Genomic DNA, 14,001 nt, shown 5'->3' on the forward strand with positions numbered 1-14,001 from the left:
TTGCTCGATCGTGTTTCAGGCAAGCAGATATAGTCGATTTCGTTCCGCGAACTCTGTATAAATAAAACTCTTCTATCACGACGAGGCTCGCAACGACTTCTTCCTGTTTAAAATCCTCGAGGTCCTGACCGGCGGTTTGCTCGAAATCGGCTCCACGGCATCCGATTCCTTCGTCGCATGTTCCATATCGCTTTCTTCCTCTTCCACTTCTTTGCCGATCGCCTCGTTCAAATTGTAAAAGCTCTCAGACTCCTCGCAAGGTATCGAATTTTCCGTTAGCGTGCAAACGAACGTGGCCTGATGAAACGAAAAATATTAAATTTATTGCAACTTTTGCGTTATACCTGTTACCGTAAAAGTGGATGTACTAGGGTGGTCCTTATTTTTTGACTTTCGATTATTTTTTGACGCACCCCCTCCACAAAATTGTGACACTTGGTAAAAAAAAGTTTTGTGCAAAATTTCAGCAAGATTAAACAACAGGAACACGTGCTCCATTTAAATTAAAGTTTTGAAATTATTATGGTTTCGCGTTCGAGTCAGATGCAGTTGTACCATCTTAATGAATATTTTTAAATAAAATTACAAAATATTATTTATAGAGAAAACGAATGTGTACAAAAATGGAGACCAGAAGTTCTAATGAAATATATTTGTTGGGGCATGACGAAAGTCAAATTATTGATACAAAGCTTCCTAGTAATGGATAAGTATTGTGTGTGTTATTTTACAACGTACAGAAAATAAAATTGGATCTCAAGACGAGTGTCGCGATCGTGATCAAAGCTAAAAAATGATTAACATTGCATGAAACTTGGCGTACAAGAAGAACAGAAAACGATGACTGTGTACTTGAAAAATGGTTTCTGGGATCTCCTCATCTACAATCAAGCGGCTTTTATTAATTCTCGTGAAAAAAGGAAAAGAACTTTTTCCTAGCACGATGCAAAACAACTTACATTTTTGACACATGATCGTATATGTTTCTTTATTCTTTCAATTGAAAATAATCGTTTGGCAAGACGTAACACACCTACACTCGATTTTAGTTTCCATACATAAGGAAAAGCCACGAATTATGACTCACTCCCTATGTTATATACGATGTTTAATAATAAATTGAACAATAGTATTGGAGATTACACGTAATGTTATTATTTTACACGAAAGGAATTATAATTTCACCAAAAAATATCGGTTAATAAATTTCGAATAAGACGATACAAGTACATTCGACTCTAATGCGAAATCCTTATAATTTCAAAATTTCAATTAAAATGCTACACGTGTTCTAGTTGTCCAATCACGTTAAAATTTGACATACATGATTTCTTTGTCAAGTGTCACAATTTGTGGGGGGTGCGTCAAAGAAAAATTAAACAAAAATTTTGACTCCTGTAGCTAAGGAGTCTAGTGTACATAAGTTACGGCCAAAATGTCAACTTAGTTCATATCCATTTAATTTATTTTGTCAGATGTAGTATACGTTCAGTAAAAGTATACATACATTTTTTCACGGAATAATTCTTGCCATTAAACATGTTTTTACTTGATAAACGACTGAAAATTTGAAATATACACTGAAACTAACTTAAACAATCTGATTCTTTATCATTTGTTAAATCCATTCGTATTTTCATTTCTGTCAAAGAAGAATCGAAGATACGTAAATAGTAATGGTCTGATTTGATTTGATTCTATTTAAAAAACATTAAACGAATTATAATACATGTAAAAACGTACTATTAAAAGTTATTTCCACTGCATGTCCTATATGATTTTTCGTCGCTTGATTGGGCATGTTATGTTTAAAAAATAATAAATAAATTAGAATAAATTCATCTTGCAAACTAGAGATTTATAAACACAGAACTCTAAAACTTGCTATGAAAAAAAAATTACATGGTTCTTGGAAGGAAATAAATATAAATACTGAACCAAAATAGTAAAACTAATGAACATTTAAGTCATTGTTCACTGATTATACAAAAGAAGGTATATAATCACTAGACTGCGGATCTTTATGCAAATTCATGTTTTAATCAATAGAATTAATGTAATGGGAGCTTTGTGGAGGGTTGTTTCAACCCCTAAATGTTATAATTTGTATCTCACTTTAGGTATTTTTTATATTTCTGCATATTAAGTGCATTGACAATTTTTTTGAGAATTAAAATTTTTCATAAAAGCAAAATATTATTATTAATGAATTTATCGTAACGTATTTAACAAATTCATGGTTATTTGTCGTTATAAATCAAAAATTTCTTCTGATTATCTTCAAAAGTAAATATAACCATAAAAATCGTAAAGATTTTAGAAAATGGTGAGTGAAACCTTTGTTTTCCTTTTTACCGCTGTGTAATAAACGATAATTATACGAAAAACTTACTTTAATTGTTTTAGATCAAATGTAAGTAGCAAACTTCGAATAAATTGATAAAAATGTGTATGTGTCTAATTTTGAAGAATAACTATGTACACTCAATAATATTTCAGTGGTTGGAGAGATTTGTAAAGAAAAACGGAACTGCGACGAGTGGGAACGACTCCATTTATGGAATAAAACGCTTCCATTACGCAGAGGTCAACCGCAAGCCTTGGGTGAGCAATCATTATTCAATTAATCGTTAGTCGCAAATCAAAAATAATTTGTAATTGTTCGATGAAAAATTACTTCGCTTACTATCTATTTTTAGTATTTTTATAATCGACTGATTCAATCGTTTCGTGATTAAAATTGATGAGTTAATCGCGTCCGATTATTTAACGCTTTGATTATTTGCATTATTCATCGTTCCATTACTACTAATTACTTGGAAATTGTCAACATTAGTCACTGATTCGATTGCACAGTAATCACAATCCAATTTTATCCAATACTATTTGGTCGTCCCATAAGTTTGTGTCGTTCGATAATCTGAAATTGTCGAGGATAAAATTTGTAATTTAATAGAAAACAAACACAATTTGTCAGTTCAGGGGTTATCTGAAATTTTAAACTAACATCAAGAATTCATACTTTGGAACAAATAGATATTGTGTCAAAGCTTGAAGTTTGGAATCCACACTGGCTTGAAAAAATTTAATGGGCGATTCTAGAGGCCAAAATAAGACGAAAATCAAGAATACCAGTTTGTTGATTGAGGCTTTGTTAAAAAGTTATTAACGTTTAAAGTTCCGCCTGTAGAACGGCAATCTGTGAACAGCTGCGTACGCGTGATAGTGGTTCTCACTCACAAAATTATAAGGCTATCGATATGTCAGTAAGTAGAGTTTCTCATGCTGAGTGAGAATCACTATCACGCTTATGCAGCTGTTCGCAGATTGCCGTTCTACAGGCGGAACTTTAAACGTTAATAGCTTTTCAACGAAACCTCAATCAACAAATTAGCATTCTTGATTTTCGTCTTATTTTACCCTCTAGAATCTCCCATTAAAATTCCCCACAGAGGTGGCTGAACATCTTGTATAATAAAGGCGAATTTTATAAGAAATAAAATACAACAATCTTCAGTCTTATTAGTGAGTAAACAATTTGAAAATGTCAACGTTTTAATGAAAAGTGTTGAACTATATTTTAACAAAAAATCAAAGAAATAGTATGACAACAATACAAATGCTTTGCCAAATGAAGAGAAGGAAATTGTCAAACAAGAAGAGGTTTACTGTTTTTCATAAAATTGCATTATATGTTTATAATATTGCTTTAAGTTGTAGTACAAAACTCCACACGCACATACGAGACGACTTAGTATAATACTATAACGAAGACTAAGAGAATAGATAAGAGGATAGAGGACCTCTAAATAAAAAAATAAACGAGAAAAGTTAGTTGCAAACAAGTTGTAGTTGTGTCAACAGCGAAGATAAGATCTTTGCGTATAAGGATAGGGAAAGAGAGGAGATCGAATTAAAAATTTACCTGATTGAAGACCGTTTCAGCTGGACAAATGAAGCTCCATCTGGTCGAGCCCCTAGCCTGCGGCATGCAGACGTGGAAGACTTGGCAGTCGTTCTCCATGTCGGCGTAGTATCCGTAGATCCTGTCCTGGCACGAGAAATTGTCCACGATGTTCTCCCGGATGAGCGTCGCGTTGTTCGGCAGTTCCAAGCCACCGGTTTTATTCTGAGAAATTTTACGAACGTTATCCAGAAATGTCCCTTTGTCTTGCGAATTTCTCCAGCGTACGAAACCTGTCACAAACCTTGAATTCTGGAACGGGTCTCCTGGACTTGGATTGCTGAGGAAGAGCCCAAACGATGGCAAATACGCCGACTAACAACACGATCGGGTACGATTGTCGAATCATGACGAATTAAATTAAATATCTACAGGGATTCGTGATAGTTTTCGCCGAATTCCGGTTACAGTTTCCGGTGATGGACTCCAGGGGGATTTTAAAGGTGTATCGAGCTCCGTCTTCGAGGATCCTGAGGAGACTGATGATTCGATCCACGGAAGGGTGTTATATAGCGACCTGCGCGTAAGGATCTTGAATATTGTATGAATGGCCGATTCTCGGTAGGTAGAAATTAGTAATTTCATCACGTTTGGTCTGCCAATGACCATCCAGACGTCCACATCATCCTCGAAGGCTCGATGCAAATTTCTCTGGTTCTGATGTGCCGAAAGATATGCTCCCCGTGCACTCCAGGACAGAATTCCTTCATCCTGATTCGCGTGACATCCGTTATTTGGTTTTTCGGTTTCCGTTCGTAGCGCCGGATTTTATTCCGAAGACATCCAGCCACACCGGTTTCTTTCGCAATTGTAACGAAGCAAGGGTTGCGTTCGTACATTGACGTATAATAGAAAATCGACGACGACTCGACGAGACAAAGAGGCATTAATATGCCCTTAAGAGTTTCGCCAGACTCAGACGTCCTTCCGTCGAAGGAAGAATATTCCTGAAAGGAATCGGATGCGGCGTATTCTCTCTATGAATAACCCGGAGACGTGCTCGCCTCGAAGGTCGGATGCAAATGGCGATAGAATCGAAATAACCCTCCTTCTGCCAAAGCCGGCCATGCCAGATTGAAATTCGTTAGCTGATTAAGAAAAAGGTGGACGTAGGCGCTGCGATGAAATTCTATAAATGAACCGCGGAAGGATAATTTCAGCGTCTCTTCTCAAGAATTCCGATGATTTCAATGTGACACGGTGGTCTCGTTGGCCACGGTCCAATCGGAGCTCCGAAAAGAGGTTTCAGACGTCGAAAATCCGAGGGCAAGTCGGGTAGCGCGGGCCTCGTCTTCGTTAAGGACGCAACGGTGACCAGCGACTCTTCGGGATGTGAATACTTAACAGTTTTCATGGGATCCCCACCGCGATTACGAAACCCTGCCCGTTTCTGGTCATTGACCATGAGGATCACGAAATATCACGATCGTGATATACTCGGTTGCCCCTCCTCGTCCTCGAATAATAATAATTTATTAATGGAGCAACAGTCCTTTCAATACCTAAGGTAGTATTGATAGCGATCACCATAGAAAAATAGAAGAAGAAATCTAAGGCGATCATAAATGAAGGTTCTTACACATGAAACGACTGATCCATAGCTAAATTTTGTTAAAATATAACTTCATAATATTCAATGCATTTCTGCCATTTTTTTACATTTTGCAAAAGAATCTATAGGTACTTCTAGAATTTTGTATATCTGTTTTATTATTAATTTTTTTGTTCATCAGAAAAGTGTTGGGAATTTTTGTATATGCGGAAATCAGCTGGTACCAGATTTAGCAAATATTCGGAGAAATCTCACATCTAAACTGATACAAATTTTGTAGGGTCAAACCTAATCAAACATAAACAGATGATAGAAAGTATATAATATAAATTACTCTGTTCCATTGCATTTAGAGCAGGGCAAGCCATGTCTATATTTGATTGTTATTACGATTAAATGAAATTATGAACCTTCTAAACTTACTACCATTGGATACTCGTAGAACGATTGCAGATATCATTTTTTTTACAATTTAAATTAGTTCAGCCTCTCTTAAAGTCTCTAAATGCATCTCACAGATCTTTTCGTTTCACGCGTATTTTTATGCTACTGATTTTCTAATGTATGAATTCCGATCCAATAACAGGAATCTACATAGCAGCAAATTAGATTTGTTTCAAATTCACCGTGCGAATTCAGAAAAGACTTGTTAACCATATTATGAACCATACTATTTATAATTCTTATTGATTTATTTTTCTGTATTGTATTATATATATGTATATGTATATATACTTTAGAGGGGTTACCTGTGCAATAAATTATTATTATAATTATTATTAACACTATCGTCATCGTTGTCATTGTCATTGTCAATCAATGCAGGTTCTTTTTTCGTATTAATTGTTTTATTTTGAAATTTCCGAATTTGAAAAATTTAAATACTTGTTTAATTATTAAGATGAATATATTTAATATTGAACTTGTATGGCTTTGTTTATTTTCTTAGCATATTTAATTACAAAAAGTTGTTAAATTTAGTTAAGTTAAGTTAAAATGTTGTTTCAATCTCTACCCGTGCAATAGTTTATCTGTAGAATAAATTATTATTATCATTATCGTTATCATTGTATTAATAATATTAATACACATTAATATTAATAATAATATTAATACATATTAATTTTATTATTTAGAAATCTCCGCATTTGAAAAATTGACATACTTGTTTAATTATCAAGATATATAATTTTTCTTAAAATCTTACGTTCAATCTTTTTCTCGCCATAAGTCTGTTCTCATTCGAACCTGTATCGTTTCGTTTATTTTCTTAGCAGACTTAGTTACAGAAATATTGATGCAAAATGTTGTTTCAATAGTTATTGGTAGCTTACAAGATCACTGTCACGAACCAAGGCATTAATTAATTTAAACATCGTGAAAATAATAGCCACAGCAAGAGATGTGGGAACAAAGAAAGGGGTAATAGGTATTGGGAAGTTATGTAAAAAGGAAAATATGAGTTATGGTGGGAAACAGAATGAACCGTTTGGCGTGGAGATGCAAAGGAGGGATAATTAGGTTATTGAGGGATGAGGGAATGGTAGCGGGGAGGGAATTGGGAGAAAGGAGGAGAACAAGTAGAGAGGAAAGGGATAATTGGGGTATTCGAGAAGAATAGGTTAAGAATTGGATATGAATAAGGGTAAGGGGAAAATAAAATGTAGAATAAGTAAGAATGGAGGCTAGAAGAGATAATGTTTGTGTCGGTAGCATGACAAAATATCACAGTTAAAGATATTTCAATTCAAATTAAGTATAATTTAAAATCAGAAATGGGAAAAGATTGGGATAGTTTTTTGGTGGGCTTTTCTTTTTTATTTAACGTAGATAATTGATTTAATGGCGGATAAAATCGAGACATACCATTGTACAGCAATATGATCATTTGTGATACTTAAGTAAGTATCTTCACTTACTTTTGATTCTTTATTAAAATAAGACTCTTGTTTATATTTCTGTTAATAATCTGTCACGGGTTATCTTTATTTATAATGTTAATTATAATACTTGGTGATATTTTGTTAAGCAATCGTATTAAAATATTCCCGCAAAACTGTAAAATAAATAATAATTTAAACGTCACGATTTTCGCTTTCGTTCGCCATCAAAATCGAAAGTATTTTTTCAACAAGATCTTCTTTAGTTTGAAGGCAAAAAAAGGTGGTTGATTCAATGGCGGATAAAATCGAAACATACTATCGAACAAAGATAGAACCATTTGCGATACTCAAATAAATATCTTAACCTACACGTAAACTTTTATTAAAATAGAGCTCTTGGCGATATTTTTCGGTAATAATTTGTCACGTGTTACCTTTGTTTATAATAATAATAATAATTATAAACGATGATATTTTGTCGGGCAATTCTCGAAATGTTCCTGCAGAAACAAAACCATTTTTGCAAGATTTTCTTCAGTTCGATGGCAAAAAAGGAAGACGTGGGAATCGCCTCAAGAATCTCCACTGTTTATCGTTCGATCGCATTTGCGGCAAGGTGAACAGCCCGAAAGTATCGGTGCTCGTTGATGATTCCAGCCGCATTTTCCTTCGCGCGTCGACGAGGAATACAAAAGGAATGCTTCGGGCTGGTCCACGCTTCGCGGAGAAAGAAGGTCGCAGGTTGATTCGGCAAACTTTCGCGGCGTAGCGATCATGCTTCTTATTCACCGTCGATAAATCGACGATCTACGAGTCGCGTTGAATGCTTAATACGTTCGCGTACGAATTTATAGACGGATACGATCGACTTCTCGACGGAGATTTACTCGAGAAGGGGTAACGTCGAAGAATCTTGGTTTACTATCAAAATAATTTATTGCTTGTACGTTTCTTACAGGCGTTATTTAAACAAAAAAGGATTAAATTAACATAATTTAGGTATGGGGCGCGGGATGACGTGCGACAGCAGGTACACAAAGTGGACTTTGAACACTGAAACTCACGCGCTAGCCGCAGTGGTCGTTAACATAAATAACAAACAAAATAAATAGGTAAACATAAATATAAAAATAACGTGGGCAGCGAAAAAGGGAGGGAAAGGGAGGGAAATGTCGCTTCAATTATTTCTCAACAATTAACTAGAGACCTGAGCACGGAGAGAATAATCGCAGCGACGATTCGACCGTTCCTTCTCGCTGCTATTACTTCCTGTCATCGAGAAGATTGATCTCTTTTCGTTTCGATCGCCCGTGGGGGTTAGTCTTTGGGCGCGTAGCTGGAGTAAGCTAGGTTATGAGGAGATTCGTTCCCGGAGGATCGTCCCCAATAGTTTTGCTCGTGGTCATCGTGATCGTAATGGTGCTGGTGCTGAGCGTGCTCGTAGTAGATGACCTTCGACGGGTGGCCCTTCTTCAAATCCAACCAGAATTTGACCGCGTTCAGGACCAATCCGATGATGGCGATCGCGAACAATTTCACTTGCAGGTGGGTGGAGATCAGTTGAAGCAACAGACTGAGCTTCGCCTTGAATACCATCGCCAGGCTCAACAGCTTCTGCAGCTGCTTCTTCTTCTTCTTGCCAATCTTCTTCATGCGTCCTTCCTCTGAAATCAACGCGTCACGGGAAATTTAATGGCCATGAAATTTCAAGACGAACTTTTCTACTCTAATTCTTTATTACAGGGGATTTCAGAGAGATATAATTTTTTTTAGGTGTGTCGATTGTTTTCTTTATTCTGTATATACGATCGAGAAGCTCAGTGAGGAGGAAGAAACAGGTGCTACATCAGCATTGATTTTTGTTTATGTAATTAAGTAGCTTCTGCAATACTAATTTTATAGCCCTAGTATCTTATCTTGAATGGAAACATATTATTCCTTAACTGGTATCATTTTTTAAATATAAATAAATATTGTATATTTTATAATTATTATAAATATTTATTTACAAATGAATAGTGAAAATTCATTTTAAAACTAAACTAAAATTTTTTTTAGAGAATATATTTTTAGTCTAAACTCGACTTGCGATAATATATTCTATTTGGTTGAATGGTAGAATATATTTTTAGTACCACAGTGACTAGATTTTTATCAAAATAGTGTACCTATTATATACTCCACTATGTCTGTTAATATGTTTAATTACATTTGCTACTCTAAATAAGTTAAAATTGCTGAAAGCTACTATGAAAGCGATAGTGGCAATGCATCGATAAATGCACTTTTTATAGTACAGGTTAATGAGCCTAGTTTGAACTATCAAAACAGGTAATATACTATTATTATTGTTACGGCGTTGGATTCAATTTAGTAACAATAAGAATGAAGCTCATGTATTGTTTATAAAAATCTATACGAAAAAATATCCCTCTTAATTTTTCCATAATGAGAAATAATTCTTTTTTTTATTGCAGTTACTACGAATGGAGAGGAATTTTTTTCTCGAAAGTGTGTAGGATTTCGGGAGTATGTGTATTGATAAAAAATGCTTGTAATCGACTCTCGCAACTAAAAATAATTTTTTCAAAACGATTTGAAATTTTTTTTCGCCAGAAAATTTAGGCACATATCCGAATTTTTTTCTCGAAAGTGTGTAGGATTTCGGGAGTATGTGTATTGATCAAAAATGCTTGTAATCGATCCCCGCAACCAAAAATAATTTTTTCAGAATGATATGAAATTTTTTAATTTCATTTTTTAGTAACTTTTTAACGAAGCCTCAATCTAAGAATTGATATTTTTGATGTTCACCTTATTTTGGTCTCTAGAATCTCTCATTAAAATTTTTCCCAGGGGTGGCCGAACACCCTGTATAGAAGATTTTTCTTTATTTGTGATTTTTCGATTTTATTTTTTGACGCCCCTAAAACGATATAACCCGTTGAGCCCCTATAATGTAACTCTTTTTAACACTAGATTTATGGAATCCATTAATTTGTTGAGTTTCGTATTCCACACTTAAAGTTATAGAACTCATTAATATTATTTTATAGTAATTTACGTTGAATTTGATTAATGTAACTATATGAATATACAGTCGAATCTCAAAGGAAAAAAATCTTCGAATTATAGAAATTTCGCCTTATCGAAGTTTTGACTACATGAAGTTAAATAGAGAAAAATTAAAATCATACAGATAAAACTTTGAGTTACAGAGGCAAATTTCGATTTGCAAAGTAATACACTTGCATTGGTAATAATTTGAATTATACAAAGTTTATATTTCGAATTGCAGAGGTTTTCATAACGGAATGGAAGTGAATGAACAAAATTTTTATCGCAGTAAGGTTCGATCGTATATCTTAACTGAAAAAAATGTCTGTAAATTTAGTATTAATTTCCGTGGAAGCGATTTTCGTACTGCAGCGAGTTACAGGTAAAGTCGAAGAAGACAACACCGTAACACCGTTACAATCCCAAAGACGCTCTTCAATTCCGTGGCACCAATGCTTCCCAACGCCTTCCCCTGACCCAAACGCACATTAATGCGTGAATCGACACAGAAACCGGAAAAACAACAGTCTCGTTTGCTTACCACGAACTCACTCTCTTTGGTCGACTTGATGGCCGCGATTCGTATCGCCGCAAATTGTCTGCGAAATCATGCGCGTAACGAGGGTGTTTACGTCACTCGTTTACGAACTTTCATTCATTTCTTCGTTGAATACCATTTTTCGTTAAGTTTATCGATTCACATTACATTTATAATCACGACTTTATTCCATGAATAAAAATGAGAAAGTAAAATTAATGTTGGGTAAAAGTTCTGCTAACTTAAACATTCGAGTCAAAATTAGACTCCATTTTGCTTTCAAGGGCAACTCGGAAACGAAGATTTATTAATTTCTATCAAAATTTAAAGATTGCAGAAAATTTTATACTCGTTTTCTCAATACTTTCTACCCACATGAGATTATTTGTTATTTATACTTATTTTATATTTGTTTTAGTTATCGAACTTTAATGTATTGTTCTGAGGAAGCAAGTGAAATTTGGCGAAGAAGACATACAAATTGGAAAATGAAGAGGCTGTCACAATTCGAGGAATAAATATACATAAAAATAGAAAAAGTCGCAATCACATAAAATAAATACTTATAATGGAATTAAAAATTTCGTAAAAATATTTACTTTATTATTGTTACATTGTATACAATTTCAACAGAAAAGATCGAAACAAAATGACTTATGGGCCACTCTAGTAGTTAAGAAAACTAACATTATTAGTTAATTTGATTGGAAATAGAATATTCTACATATATTCTATATTATCTTCTATTGATCTCTCAAAGCGCTCAAAAAGGGATCTCAAAGATTATAAATTTTTGAGATTCGAAAATCCCAGCTCCAAAAATAATAAAAACAAGCAAAGGCTAAAAATGTTTTGATAATTATCCAATGTTCGTCTTACAATAAAGAAATCGTTTGAAACTAGTGAATTTTATTTAAACAGTTGGGATGGGGGAGAAACTCAAACCCCTGTAGCGCTGCTCGAGAGAAAATCAAAAACATCGACTCTAATGAAAGCAAAGGGAGGAACTTTAACGAATTCTGTATCGAAAAGGACCAACACTTGCCTCGGTCAAGCAATTAAATCAACTTTTTGGATGTCCCGGTCGCTTGACCCAGAAACCTGCAATCCGCGTGGCCCACGGAATTTCTTTCGATTGGTGCGGCTTTCTTAAAAATGAGTCACGATTTTCATCGCGATACCTCGTCGAAGAAGAGGAGCACCGCTTTTGGTGCTTCCAACGACGTATTTTAAACGAAATTCTACATAATACGGCTGCCAAATTGTTCAATTTTCTGGCGACTTGCACGAAAAGATAACGACGATAACGAGCTCAGGTACCGTTAGCAAAGATTTACCCGAGCCGTCCCATTAAATTGCGCGCAAACTGAGGAACAACGGTGACATATCGGATATTGCATTTCAAACGATCGCCGGTGACCTAAAGACACGTATTCGATGGATAGTAGAATTCTCGTCTTCTGTCAACATTCCCCTGTTAATTGTCATTCATCGAGCAAACGTTAAACACTTTCCGTACATATTGGATGCCTTGTTCACGCCGTATTTCGTCGCCAAATCCAACGACTCGAGAGTTTAAACATCAACGCGTCGTCTTTGCGTTCTGTTCGCGGTAGTCGTAAAGCAAATTTCCCAGAATTAATATCGTAAAAACGAGTCGCGCCGGTCTTTAAGCGAGAACCGTTGTAACGCCATTGATCTAACCTTGCGACGACTCTACGATCGAATGGGACAAATGGGGCTGACGAAATTACATGGAAGCCTCGAACTGTTAATTGGAGGTGTCTCGTGTCCGGTAAGTTCAAGGTCGGTAAAAGTCGAGATTTTTAACGGTGCCCGTGGCGAGGAGCCCGGAAAGGTTTGCGGCTGGCTTTGTCATGCGATCCACGTGCCGGCGAATCGATTAGAAATTCCTCGCTCGATCTATTCGATTGTCGTTCGAGTTCGAGATTCGCGCGCCACTACCGAAACACGAATTCCCGTGGCTCGCGTGTCACTTCGCTTTTCCCGAGTTGTTTATCGCTCGTCTCTCACCTTGTTCGCCAGCTTCCGTCTCTTCCCCGGCTCCGTCGGCTCTTCCGGGATTCTGAAAATCGTCGACCACCTCGGCCACGAAGTTGCCAGCCTGCTCGATGACCGCGCTTATAGGCGTCTCGCTCTTCGCCCCGGTCACCTGCATCTCGATCCGATCGATGTCTCTGGCCAGCCTGGTTCTCAGACATTCCATCGCGTTCTCCTTGAGCACACAGTACAGAGCACTCTCGTCGTCCTGTTTCCTCTCGATCGGTTCACCCTGGACGTACAGGGCCAGCCCCAACAGCAGTAAGACCGACACTGTCCTCATGATTACAGTTTGATCTCCGTAGATCCCTCGAGAGAAAATGCGACAAATGACACTGTCACCACCGCGAATGCACCACGAGGCGTCCTGATCTCCACCCTTACTCGGTTTTCCTTTAATTCACGCTACGACCTTCCTCTTTTTATATCCTTGAACCGCGTGTCACGGGCAACAAGTGGTTGTGGAAGGTGCGTGATCGAACATATATGAGAGTCTAACCCCTTCCTTCTGGACTTCCGCCAATCAAGTTGGTCCTGTTTCGAGTGAGAACCGACCGGCATCCCCCCACTGCCACTGTTTTCGTGGGCACACGTCGCACGGGCACGCTAGCGTCTGGCTCTCCTTAAAGAATTCTGGACACCTCGTGGGGCTCGGTCCCGTCAATGGGCCCTTCGTTTTACCCGCACGACGCACAGTGGTGCCGTTTATCGAAAATGCGGCAATAAGCCACTTTTTAAAAAGTATACCCATAATGAAAAATTTATTCACATATATTTTTTTGTTAATTTTGGAAACAATTAGGTGGTTCTGAAGTGGTAAATCTCAAAATCGTCGGAAACTACATAACTGTGTTGTTTTTTTAATTTAAATGATGAGCGATGAAATCAATCTTACCTAGTATGTACCTGAATTGTACCAAATTATTCTTATATCTATGATAGTTTT

The 14,001-nt window shown here is 36.3% G+C and overlaps 2 protein-coding genes across 2 annotated transcripts; both read right to left on the bottom strand.

Annotated features, from left to right (window-relative positions):
* Positions 1-66: 66 nt before the first annotated feature.
* On the bottom strand, positions 67-4,313 carry LOC122403092 (U-scoloptoxin(01)-Er1a-like). Its single transcript, XM_043406404.1, has 3 exons — positions 4,209-4,313; positions 3,926-4,129; positions 67-297 (listed from the first exon to the last, which is right to left on the bottom strand). The coding sequence occupies exons 1-3, from the start codon at positions 4,311-4,313 to the stop codon at positions 76-78; spliced, it is 531 nt and encodes a 176-aa protein (XP_043262339.1). The 3' UTR covers positions 67-75.
* Positions 4,314-8,716: 4,403 nt separating this feature from the next.
* On the bottom strand, positions 8,717-13,338 carry LOC122403121. Its single transcript, XM_043406456.1, has 2 exons — positions 13,029-13,338; positions 8,717-9,063 (listed from the first exon to the last, which is right to left on the bottom strand). The coding sequence occupies exons 1-2, from the start codon at positions 13,336-13,338 to the stop codon at positions 8,717-8,719; spliced, it is 657 nt and encodes a 218-aa protein (XP_043262391.1).
* Between the last annotated feature and the right edge of the window lie 663 nt (positions 13,339-14,001).

This window comes from Colletes gigas, unplaced genomic scaffold, assembly GCF_013123115.1.
Source record: "Colletes gigas isolate AHSC1104 unplaced genomic scaffold, ASM1312311v1 Colletes_gigas_Sc00044, whole genome shotgun sequence".
NCBI classification, from domain to species: domain Eukaryota; kingdom Metazoa; phylum Arthropoda; class Insecta; order Hymenoptera; family Colletidae; genus Colletes; species Colletes gigas.